Raw genomic sequence first — 12,616 nt, 5'->3', positions numbered from 1 at the left:
GAGAGAGGGAACACAAGCAGGGGGAGTGGGAGAGGGAGAAGCAGGCTCCCCATTGAGCAGGGAGTCTGATGCGGGGTTCGAACCCAGGACCCTGGGATCATGACCTGAGCCGAAGGCAGACGCTTAACGACTGAGCCACCCAGGCGCCCCGAGGCCATGTCTTCTTTAGTCCTCACGCTCCTGCCTGGCAGAAAGGTACCGAACAACGAGAAAAGAAAAGACCCCTCCTTCCCTTCCAGCCTCCCTGACGCCCCCTCTGGCCCCATCCACACAGCTGCGCCGGTTTGGAGGCGGCTGTCCTGCGGGGAGACCCCACTGTGCGTCGGGCGCTCGGGGCCGCTGGTCCATCCCCGTCGAGTTTCTGGGCGCGGGGGCTCCGGGGCTGGGGAGCGCCCGCAGCACCTGCCAGGCCGCGGGCGCGGGCGGCCAGGGCAGCGCGGACTCCTGCGAGCCAGCCTGCCGCCCTCCTCAGCAGCAAAACAAGAGCACGCGCACCTGCCGGCTCCGCCCCGCCCCGCGCGCCGGCCAATCGCGGGGCGTGGGCGGGGCGCGGGCGGGGCCGGCGCGGCGGGGCGGGGCCAGAGCCCCGGCGGCTGCCCGAGCCGGAGCCCGAGCGGGGCGCAGCCGCCCAGCCTGGAGCGAGCGCAGCCTCGTGCCCGCCGCCCGTGCCCGCCGCCGCCGCCCGTGCCCGCCGCCGCCGCCCGTGCCCGCCGCCCGCCGCCCGTGCCCGCCGCCCCCGGGGCATGGCCTGTCTGATGGCAGCTTTCTCGGTCGGCACCGCCATGGTGAGTGAGCGCATCCTTCGCCCCCGGGGCTTGCTTCTATTTTCCAGGAGAGCCAGAAATGCACAAAGACCCACACCCTCACCCCGACAGCCGCCCCTGGGTCTCCGGGGAGAAGCCCGGCTCCCATTGCCCCCCCGCCCTGGCCACCTGGCGCCTCGGGATGCTCCTTGCCCCGGCAGGGGACGCGGGGAAGGCGGAGGGGCCAGGAGTGTGCGGGAGGCGGCCAGCAGCCCCACAAGTGCACCGATGGCCCCACGATGGCCTGGGGCCTGGGTTCCTGAGCGCACTGGGGAGGGTGGCAGCCTGGGCCCGAGGGAAGGAGGCGGGGGGTCCTCTCTGCCTCCGCGCGCGGCCCGGCTTGGGGATCCTGCACTTCTCGCGCCACCCTCCGGAGCGCTGGGCACGATCTGGGGGAACAAAAGAGGGAGCTGCTCCCCGCCCGGGGACCAGAGCCTGCGCTGCCCCTGGCGCTCCCCGGGTGCAACCTCTCCCGGACCTGCTCGGGAGGGGGCGGCGGATTCCGGGGAGGCAGCCCACGGGCGAGCCTGGATACCTGCAGGTCACCTTTTCTGCACCCTGGACAGAGACCAGGGTGGGGACAGGAACGCGGATCTCTCGTTCCCAAGGGTGCCAGCTCCATAGAGGGACCACCGGGCGCCGGCAGATTCAGCGCTAGACACAGCGACATCAAGAGCTAGTCCTAGGGGTGGTCCAAAGTCTCCTCTTGCTCCTTTTATAAGAGCTCCTTAAACTCACATTAGGGGAAAAACAAAAACAACAAAACAACAAACTAACCATCGACCCATCCATCCTAGGGCCTTTTATTTTTATGCCTAGCACACCGACATTGCAGTTAGGTACTTACAGACTAGATTTCAGGTCATCTAAAGTACAAATAGAAAGTATTCCGTATTCCACCCCACCTCGCCCTCCCTTTCCACCACTCTCTCTATCATCTGTCTGTGGATTTACTATCCTGCTAATTACTCCCCAGAAGCTGTAAGCCCACAGTGCACAGCACGCCCGGGGTTTCACCCCCACCCCTCGCCTTATTTCATTTTTAGCATCCTGTATTTGAAGTCAGCAGGGCTCAGCAGGATTTGACCGACAGTTACCTCTTGCCTTGAGCCCAAGAAAAAAAAAAGCGTAGCTGGGTGTCTGCGCATGCTCTCTCTCACAACTGCATCCTATGCCTCCAAACAGGTTACTGTAGAACACATACCGAGCGTCGCCGGCTCATTATATAATGATTTTGTGTAAACCGATAGAATGGGGCCGCAGACATGTTTAGGACTTTGGTGAAGCAGGGCCCGGTGGCAGGGGGACTCAGCGACCAGCTCCCCTCTCTGGGCATGCCCTGCCTTCAGTACTTGGTTTCTCATGGATGAAGGGGGATGGAAACACAGGGAAGGCAGCCCCTCCTGCTGACAGTTGCTTTTATCTGGATGAATGTTTGGGTAACGCTTGGCCATTCTTCCTTTTACATTTGTCCATCTCTTTGGGATTCCTAAATTGTCAGTAATGGAAAATTCAGGAGATTATTATTGTTAGCTGTATGTAGGTGAGGCATGTTTCCGATCTTTTAGATGCCGCGTAACTCTTGAAGTCATTTCAAAGCTGCAAAAGTGGTTTATACATATGGAAAAATAATGAAATCGAAATGTTTTAAGGTATAGATGTTTTTATGTCAGGATTTTTTAATGTTATGTTATAGTCTGATACGGACCCAGAACTCCAGTGTTCTGCGCTCACGTGGGGACACTAACGGCTGGGCTCATTTTTTTCAGGGAACATTGTTTTGTTTGAAAAATCATTTTCCTCCTCAAAAATCTTGTATTTTTTTTTTTTTTTTAGTTTAAAAATTTCTACCCAGGGCGCCTGGGTGGCTCAGTCATTAAGCGTCTGCCTTCGGCTCGGGTCATGATCCCAGGGTCCTGGGATTGAGCCCCGCATCGGGCTCCCTGCTCCGCAGGAAGCCTGCTTCTCCCTCTCCCACTCCCCCTGCCTGTGTTCCCTCTCTCGCTGTCTCTCTCTGTCAAATAAATAAATAAAAATCTTTTTAAAAAAATAAATAAGTAAAAAATTCTACCCAAGTCATAAACAAAGAGCCCTTGAGAGAGCCCCAGGATCCTGAGCTCTTCCCTCACCCCCTGCTCTGGGGTCCCACCTGGGACTGACTGTGCCAGGTGTGAGTCTGGAAAAGCTGACTTGGAGGATGGGCGAAGCACCTGGCCCTGAACTGGGCTGGGAGGGGCAGGCATGAGGTCCCAACAGGATGGTGGTATTCGGGGCTGTTTGAAGTGGGGTTTGGTGATGACGAGGTCAGCAGTCTAAGTGACCACACAAGTAATACCTGCCTTTTGCTTAGGTAAGAGTGTGACGTTTGAATTATTTTCCCCAGGGCAGTGGCCTTGAGGATTCTTAGCTTGCATTATCCTCTTAGGTGGCCAGGGTACCCGGGAGGGATCTGCCCTCCAGTTGAAGGGCCCACTGGTCTAGGTGGGCACCAAGCCCAGCAGCGACACATGGAAGAGAGAACTGAGAGAGAAGTGTGTACCAGGGCCTGCTGCCTGCGCCTTTCTCTTCCTTTTCCTCCCTTCCCCATGAGCTGTGGGAAGAAGTTTCTATCTCTCATTGCATGTCCCTGGGTAAAGAGCATGAACCAGCCTCACAGGGGCCTGAGGGGACTGCTAGAGACCCTCCTCAGCTAAACAGGCAATTCTGTATGCTTGCATTTCAGTTGAAATGAGCACCCAAGAGAATATTCTCAGGAATGGCAGGCAGGAACAATTCCAAATAGGGTCTCCTTGGCATTCAACACCCATGAATGGCCTTACTATTATTTATCATTTATTATGCAGCACAAATTGTGTGTAGATGGGGAGATCAAAGACAATGCTTGGAAAAGATAGGGAAACATACAGCAAATGGGGAGGGAAGATGTATTTGCTTCATTTTTAATGAGCTCAGGAGGCTAAGGACAAGCTAGCTGTAACCTACATTGCTGGCCGCTCTCATCTGAGGATGTGTTTCCAGAGAGCTGGTCTATTTCAGAATGACAGCCACTGCCTCCCATCATCCAGGGTTTCATGATTTTATTAATTGGGCAAGGTCATTGGACACCTGTGGAAGAAAGGTGGATAATGGTATGCACCACTTCGGTGTCAGTTTTTTTGTAGGGGCGGGATTGTCTGGTTTCCTCAGCTTCTTGTGGCTTTTCCTCTAATGGGCAGGGGCTGGGATGACCCAGGGTCACCTACAACTTGCCTCTAGAAAGCTAAACAACGTTCGAGGGCTGTTAAGGGCACTGGCTGAGACAACAGGGCGCAGAGCGGAAGCCACACAGAGCTGGACCCTGGCTTGGCTACTCATTAACCTTGGGTCTTGGGCAGGAGGCAGTCTCTGTGTCTTAGAGCCCAACTCGAAAAGGAGTGGGGGATGGTGACCTCCCCCTTTGGTGCGGAGATAGTAAGAGGCATCCTCTCTGCAGCCTAGACGTTACTGGGTACACGTCATTGCCGAATCAATAGTCACTGTTGTTTATGATCACTCACCTAGTATGCAGGAGGCATTATTTAATACTTAAATAATGAGTACTTGATTCTGCCTCCTCCCTCCCTCTCTCCCAGATCGGTCTAGTCACCCAGCTTTGTCCTACTGGCCTGTCCACTTGCCTCCGCCACCGTCACCCTCCCATCTGCACGTTGCCACAGGAGATGGTTTTTAATTACAGTTTCTGGTCCGTTACCTCCATTTCAGATCCCTTGGTGCCCCCCAAGACTTCTAGATAAAGTGCAAAACCCTTCACAGGGTTGCAAGCACTTCACGTGCAGACCCCATGTGTCTCCAGTTTCCTCTGACCCTCCCTCCCTTCTACCCTCCCACCTGAAATTGAAATCGGAGCTCCAGCCTCTGAATTTCTCTCAGATCTCCCGATGTTCCACTCCCTCCTGCTGCTGAGCCTTTGCACATGCTGTTCCCTTGCAGGCACCCTCCTCCCACCCCACCCGGCCTCTTTCTAGCTCTGACCTCAGGGCATTGTGACTGCCTGCATTCTTGCCTCGGGCCCAGCCTTGAATGGGGAGCTTGCTGAGGCCATAGGCCTTCTCTGCCTGGCTGACCGCTGACCCCCAGGGCTTTGCCGGGGGCTCTCATTCCTGAATGAGTGAGTGAGCGAGAGAAGAGATAGGCTTGGAGTCTAGACCCGCATCATGATACAGGTTGAGGATCTGCCGCAGTCCTGTGGTGGGTGCCAGGGAGAGGGGCTGCGGTCTGGATGGGCCATGGCAGCTGGGATGCCAGGGAGGAGGTCCTAGGGCCCACCGCTGGTGAGGAGCTGCTGGATGCTCCCTGCTCCCAGCTGGACGCCCACGGTTGGAGCCGGGTCTGCCCGCAGGATGTGGGTTTGGAAGCAGACATTTAGGCTTTCCAAGGAGGTGGCGGGTGGGGGGGCATGGGCTTCGGGGACTAGGCCTGGAGCTCCCTGCCTTCCCCACCACTCTCTCCACTAACCCCCGGCGCACCGATGGAGTCCAAGCAGGCCGTGAAGTTGGAAGAACAGCATGTGCCCCCAGCGGGCAGGATGGGTGGGCAGAGGGGTGGCGCTCGGCGGCTGCTGTAGGTGCCTGTGGCCGAAGCCAAGCGTGTGCCGAGCTCGGGCGGGGCCTGCCGTCGTCCCTTCAAGGGGCCCCAGCACGGAGGGCAGTGGGCAAAGCCACGGCAGAGGCCACGTCCTGCAGCTCCCCCTGCAGAGCGGAGAGGCGCTGAGGAGTCCGTGGCCAGGCAGACACAAGCCTTCCCTGCCTCTGCCTCGGGAATGTAGGAACCTACTTATGTTTGAGTGCGAGATGTTTCACATGCCCGGTGCCGGCAGCAAACCGAGCTTAGTTTTCTCAGTTTTACTTTGCACTTTAATTTTTATCCACAGAATGTTATAGTCCGTGAGCTGAGTTTTGATTTGGTTAAGCTTCTCAGAAGTAGGAGATGCCTGGGAGGGCTGTGTGTGTATGTCTTTTACTTAAACAGCAAAGCAACATTTTCAAACATGACACGAACCAGAAATTCCTGTGCCCACATCTCCCCCGGCTCTACGTGTGCTTCTAAGTATTCGGAACCTTCAAGCCCTCCAAGATTTTTTTTTTAAGATGTATTTATTTATTGTTTTAGAGAGGGGGGAGGGGTGGAGGCAGAGGGAGAGAGAGAATCTCAAGCAAACTCCCCGCTGAGCGAGGAGCCCGATGCGGGGTTCCATCTCACGACCCTGAGATCAGAACCTGAGCTGAAATCAAGAGTCCGGCTGAGCCACCCAGGCGCCCCAGCCCTCCAAGATTTTTGAGCCTTTCTTTTTTTTTTTTTTTCAAGATTTTATTTATGTATTTGACAGAGAGATAGAGAGCATAAGTAGGCAGAGGGAGAGGGAGAAGCACCCCGATTTCTGAGCCTTTCAATACCATGATGTTATAAATAATTCCAGGTCAGGGCACCTGGGTGGCTCAGTCGTTAAGCGTCTGTCTTCAGCTCAGGTCATGATCCCAGGCTCCTGGGATCGAGCCCCGCATCGGGCTCCCTGCTCAGTGGGGAGCCTGCTTCTCCCTCTCCCACTCCCCCTGCTTGTGTTCCCTCTCTTGCTGTGTCTCTCTCTGTCAAGTAAATGAATAAAATCTTAAAAAAAAATAAAAGAAATAATGCCAGGTCTTCAATGGTATAGTCAGGGACCCTAACGAGGGTGCTCTAACAGGGAAGAGCAGTGTGTCTGCAGTCCTATGGCAGGCAGAAGGGCCTGGATCATCAAAGAGGGTTATCGATGGGCTCTCCCAATCAGGCAGACGGTCCTCAACCATATGGAGGAGAGGTGCCAAAGGCCCACACTTTTGGCACCGTGGAATGTTCTCTTCGGATTCAAGAGACAGCCAGGAAAAGCACAGCATAATCTTTGTCCACCCCAGGGTTCTTCTGTGCTTTGGAGGTACCTGAAGCACATCGATCTGCTCAGCATTGCCAAGCCATTAGATAAGGATATTCCTTACTCTGCATAAATACTTTTGGTTCTTGGCGTATCTGTGACAGTTCGGTTGACTCCCAATGGAAGCTTCAAAAAGCCAACGTCACTACAAAATATCAGGTCCTCTGGTGTTCAGGTGGGAGGAACACCTCCTTTTCTGATGACTCAATTCAGGGATCAGTTCTGCCCCTCATCTGATTGTAGGGCTCGGAGCGAGCTCCAGAGAGGGTCTGTGTCTCCATTTCCTCGTGTGTATAACAGAGAGAGAGAAAAAAAACAAATCAACCTTTCCAACTTTCCAGTGCTATTAGGAAGAGACAGCGAGAGGCAGAATTGGAAGTGAATTGGAAAATTTGCAAGGAAGGCACAAGGCCGATTCCCACAAACCCCAGCAGTTGGAGTGGAGTCATGGCTCTTGGGAAATGTTTATGAGCTTCCACAGGAAGGCACGAAAAGAGCTCATTTTAAGTAAAACTCTTTCAGTTACACATTTCCTAAGGACCCCCATGCATCTTGACTGGGTCTTTGAATGAGCGTACTTACTGTAAATAGTTAATTTTTTACATTGGCCAGTGTTTGACCGTTCGAGACAAGCAATGGGTTTATTATAGTTTTGTGAGTCGATTTGATGATTCCACAGTGAGACTTCGGTAGATTAGTCTAATATTCTACCTTAGGCATATATATATATATATATATATATATATATATATATATATATACACACACACATACATATATATATATATATATATATTTTTTTTTTTTTTAATAGAAGTAGCAGCTATGGCTAGAGATGATAAATCCCTCCGGGTAAGCACGTGGCGGATAGTCAATGACCGCAAGCCTCATGGCCGGGTCTCTGGTGCCCTTCCCTTCGCGGAGCTCCTAACCTCTCTTGGTGCTTCCTCTGCTTCCTCCCCATTTTTTTAGAATACCAGCAGTTATTCCACAGCCATGACGGAGCCCAAGTCCGTTTGCGTCTCGGTGGATGAGGTGGTCTCCGGCCACACGGAAGCCTCCGAGACGGACCTGCTGAACGGACATCTGAAAAAGGTGGACAACAACCTCACGGAGGCCCAGCGCTTTTCGTCCCTGCCGCGCAGGGCGGCCGTGAACATCGAGTTCAAGGACCTCTCCTACTCGGTCCCCGAAGGACCCTGGTGGAGGAAGAAAGGTAGGGAGGGCTGCTGTGTGCGCTGGGGGAGGGCCGCACCTGTTGGGGAGGCAGCCGGTGGGCTGGGACAGTTGGGGGCTGGAAGTCGGGAGTCTGCTCAGTCTCGTCGCTGCCGCTGTGGCCCATTTCTTGACTGGCTCTGTGCCCGACTTGTCCTCACCTCTAACGCGAACAGGCTGGATGAGAGGACCCCAGATTGATGGTGGCTCTTCGGTCCTGGTAGGAAGACAGGGACTCTCACGAAGGCCGGCCAGCATCTGCTTGTGCTGGCTGCCAGCGTGGGATCGGCCCTCTTCGCTGGATGCCCCTCACGTTGGTCTTTCGAGAGGACACGATTTCTTACTGTTCCGGAGGGCAAAGGAAGGAAGGCGCTTCTCCCAAGTTTGAAGTCCAAAGTAGCCAGTGACCTAGAGCAGCCTCTCTGGCCGCCGATCATCTACATTATGGGTGGTGCCGATGGGCTATAAATAGACTGTTGTCAAATGAGCCACGGAAATGAAAATAGAAGAGAGAGAGGATGGGACTGGGAGGTTCTGGAGTCTGCCGCGCCGTTTGCTGCGTGGTCACGGGATTTGGTGATCGATGCCGGTATTTGGAGTTTTTTTAGCCGCCTGGATGTTCCTGTGCTAGCTCGAGATTTCCAAAGTGTGTAGAGTTAATGCTTCCCTGGGTTGGTGTTTTTTTTTTCCAGCCTGACCTATGTGCCCATCCTGCACCCCTCTTTCAGGCGGGTGGGGGGGCTATTGGGAGAGGGCACGTCCCACGTCCCCCAGGAACAACAGCCCGTGGCTTCTAATGAGCCCTTTACAACCACGGGGATATCTGTGAGGAACCTGGAACAAGGACAGTGAGCCAGGTACCACTGGCATATTGTATTTTAGGACTCTCAACTGAAATCCAGAGTCAGACCTTCCTTCTTTTCAAGGCAGACCCACCAAGACTTCTTTAGGTTTCATGTTCCTGTCTTTTCCCGCTATTACCTTCATTTTATTCTCCTACCCCCTTGAAGCTAAGTTGTTGAGATTGTTGGCATGGACGCTCTGGGCTTCCTTGTGACCATGGTGCTGGACTCTTGATGGACTGGCCCCTGGGACCTGCTCGCCACGTTGGTTACCGGATGACTTTATGTCTGTCTGTACAAGTAGGAACACATCCTGAGCTTTATCAGTGGCCGATTGTATGTTGCCATCTGATACTTACATTATCAGAGTTTGCCAGCCAGTGTTGTAAGGAAAGAAAGCCCACGGCAGGCTCAGGGTTGGGCCCATTCGTGTGAGCCCATTGAAGTTTCAACACAGGCTTACAGCCTTTTCCTTCTCACCGTGAAAGAAAAACCTTAGGGAAAAACTCGCTGAGCCACCAGGAGGACCTTGCTGTTTTGGCTCGGTTGGTCTAGACAGACAAACTGCGGCAGGCCTTCGAGGGGCAGAGGTAGATTCCGGCACGTCTGTTACGTGTGGCCGCGGGAACGGTCGTGAGGCTTGGATGGGTGTCCTGGATAGTGAAGGTGCCATGCTGCGCAGGCGTGCAAACGCTGGAAAACGGTGGCAGAATCTCGGTTTGACATCCAACACAGCAAGTGTTCACGGTGTGCAAGTGGAGAACAGCATTTCCTATTAGGTAAGGGGCTTGTGAATCCCATACTCTACGTGTTAGAGCTGGTCCCGCTAATTGTCCAAGCTAGCCAGCGGTGACGGCCTCTTCATTAGTGAGGGAGGGGCCTCCCCTACCCGTTCCCAGCAGCCCCCTTGGAAGCTCCACCCAGGTGGCCTCCAGACAGACACTTGCCCTACAGTAACCTGCGTGGGCTCAGGAGGGGAGGAGCAGGAAGTGAGCCCCACAGGACCTGCCGGTGAGTCACAGATGGTTAGGGCCAAAGGGGAAATGGGCATGATCGGCCTGGTGTGTCCCGGTGGCTGGCTTCTGAACCAGTGGGGCCTGATCTCTCTGTCTGGCTTCCTTCCCTGCCCCCCTCAGCAGCACCTGTTTCCTCTCTGCTCCCCCAGCCCTGCCCCCGCTGGGCGCCCCATCATTTCCCTTGTTCTCAGTACCCTGCAATTCAGAATTTAGATGGCTTTCCACTCCCCATAAATTTAGGGTGGGAAATGCTTCTTAGGAAAGGAAACTGAGTGGTGGAGGGCTTTGCCCATGACCCTGAGCTCGTCAGCCAGGCCGTTTCTAACTCTGCGGCCCGCCTGGGTGCCCATGCCTCTGCTGATGCAGGGCCTCAGGGAAGCAGCGCCGCCCCTCGAGGCTTGCTGCCCACGCGGCTTGGCGGGTTGGCTGCCCCGTTAGGCTGCAAGCTGCAGCCAGGGCCAGAGCTTCCAGAACGAGGGAAGGTAGCTGCTGATGCAGCTCACGCTCACTGCGTCATCACCATCAGGCTCTTAAGTGCTACATCCAGTGGGCTCGGGACTTGGGGACTGTATCTCCCCAACTAAGAGGCCCCCAGGACAAATCATAAAAGTAGGCATGAAATCTGGAACCCGTCATCGGGGCTGCCCCAGGAGAAGTCCCTGGGCTGGTACCCGTGAATCTGCCTTTCCTACCCGGTTCACCACATCCTTATTGGCGAGACCCCTCCTTGCTGGGGTCCCGCTCCTTTGCCCTCAGTGTGGGATCCTGCCTTTCCTGCTTTTGTTCCTCTGATTGCTGGCAACTGCCTCAGCCCCCAGCCATGATTCGGCTAAGCTGAGAAGTCCCACCCAGCCACTCTGCGCATCCCAGTTTCTCACTGTGGCCATTGTGAATCTGGCACCACCTCTGTGTGAGGCCACGTGTGGCCAGCCTTCGGGGCAGGGGCTCTTTCTCTTACCTCTCTCGCCGTATTAGTTTTGCTGACTTTTTTTTGTTTTTAAGGTTTATTTCTTTTAGAGAGAGAAAGAGAGAGAGCGGCAGTGGGGGGAGGGACAGAGGGAGAGAGAATCTCAAGCAGACTCCGCACTGAGCATGGAGCCCAACGTGGGCCTCAATCTCACGACCCTGAGATCGTGACCTGAGCTGAAACCAAGAGTCAGACTTAACCGGCTGCACCACCCAGGCGCCCCTGTGGGGTTTTTAATTGTTTAGAATTCAGCTTTATGTGTTGAACTCCCCGTAGCGATCACACGGCCTGGATGTCCTGCATTTCCGGGACGTGAGTTCCTGGAGGGCCCGGCCCCAGAGAGCTGCAGTGATGGTGCAAGGTCAGAGCCAAGGCTGGACCCGTGCGCGGTCCAACTCCTGCTCCAGGTCTCTTTCCATCACAAAGACACTGGGCCGCTCCGTACATTCCAGGGCAGCCTCTTTCTCCCACGGCTTCTCCCAGAACCAGGCGCTGGGACCCAGCTCGACACAGAACGCTGCAGCAAAGCTTGGTGATGCGAATGGAATAATATTATAAACTCCTACACGATCGTTTTAAAGAAAGAGAGCGTCCTAATCCTTGGAAAAAAGGTGGCAGGTGAATCCGTGACATCATTGGTAAGATGTCAGGCGCTGGTTCTTTAAAACCCTTGAGCGGGACGATTGCCAAGCATTGAATATGGAGTTTAACAAACATCTCTACATTTTCAATTGTAGTAACGTTTTCACCATATGATTAATGATGTCTTTGGAGGAAAAACTAGATCATATAATAGATTCCTAGTAGAGAACATAATTGTGAAAGAAGTGTTCTCAGGAGAACAGAGTACGCCCCAAGGATAATTTCGCCAGCTTCTGATGCAGTAATTACTTTCCCCCAAGGAGTGCACTCACATAGCACGAGCTGACGGGACAAATGATCCCGGGAAGAGTGTGGACGTTGGCCCGGTCAGACTAGCCACTGTGTCGGGATGTGTTGGGACAGAGGCCCTCAGTCACCCTCAGTGTGATTCACTTTGAAAGCGGCTTCCGTTCTTGTAAAGAAGACACCGTGTTGGGAATATTTAGGGCCCCTGCTTAAGAACAGAATCCACATCATGAAATTCTCAGGTGAACATGCCGTGACGAGGACGTTTTACACTTAAACAGCACTTCCAGGCTTTCAGAGCTGGTTCACACAGCGCTCTCGTCAGGATGGGACCCATCACAACGAACAAGAAGAGTACTTGGGGTACTGGATAACGCTGCTCCCCAAGGAGACCCGAGTAGTTTCCATCTGGAAAATTAAAGCGGTTGGTGAGGCCACTTGGCTCAGGGGCCAATTCTGCCCTCTCTCCCCATGGGATGCATGAGGTTCAGAAGCAGGGCCCAGGTCCCAGGATCACAGAACATGGCAATTGAAAAGCGGGTCTGTACAATTTGGGGCCAAGACCCATCGAGACACCTGGTAAGCCCCTGGCCCCAAGGCAGCACCCCTCGGACCACCGTGGCCTGGGGGTGTTATGCCCCGTTTGATGAAACCATGAGGCACCGCCTTGATCGTTAATGCTGATAGATTTCCCTTTCAACTGATCTGTGGGGACGTCAGTCCCCTTCGCCGTTCATAAGGACCCAGAAAGGATCTCCTAAGCCTTTGGAGAAGCTCCAGCCATCCTGTCCCCTCACCAGGGAGGTGAGCTGCTGTGTATGGCATGCTTTCACACAGACAGGTGACATGATTCTTAGAAATTAAATACACCTCCCATGATTACCTGGTGACGAAGTTCAGGTGGAGAAGGAAAGGAATCCTATCTGGGGCTTTAGAGAGTT

The 12,616-nt window shown here is 54.2% G+C and overlaps 1 protein-coding gene across 2 annotated transcripts in view; it reads left to right on the top strand.

Annotated features, from left to right (window-relative positions):
• The first annotated feature begins 625 nt into the window (after positions 1 to 625).
• Positions 626 to 12,616, top strand: part of LOC123863166 (ATP-binding cassette sub-family G member 1) — a 53,453-nt gene continuing 41,462 nt past the window's right edge. For both annotated transcript variants that reach the window (XM_045902419.3, XM_045902418.3), the window contains exons 1-2: positions 626 to 785; positions 7,720 to 7,963. In XM_045902419.3, the coding sequence (XP_045758375.1) occupies positions 744 to 785; positions 7,720 to 7,963 (286 nt within the window). In that variant the 5' untranslated portion in view covers positions 626 to 743. The remainder of the gene's footprint in view (positions 786 to 7,719; positions 7,964 to 12,616) is intronic.

The sequence above is a fragment of the Mirounga angustirostris genome, unplaced genomic scaffold (assembly GCF_029215605.1).
Source record: "Mirounga angustirostris isolate CCGP_5_RB_7025 unplaced genomic scaffold, mMirAng1.0.hap1 SCAF_1, whole genome shotgun sequence".
Classification (NCBI taxonomy): domain Eukaryota; kingdom Metazoa; phylum Chordata; class Mammalia; order Carnivora; family Phocidae; genus Mirounga; species Mirounga angustirostris.
This window is presented reverse-complemented; position numbering and strand designations above follow the sequence as displayed.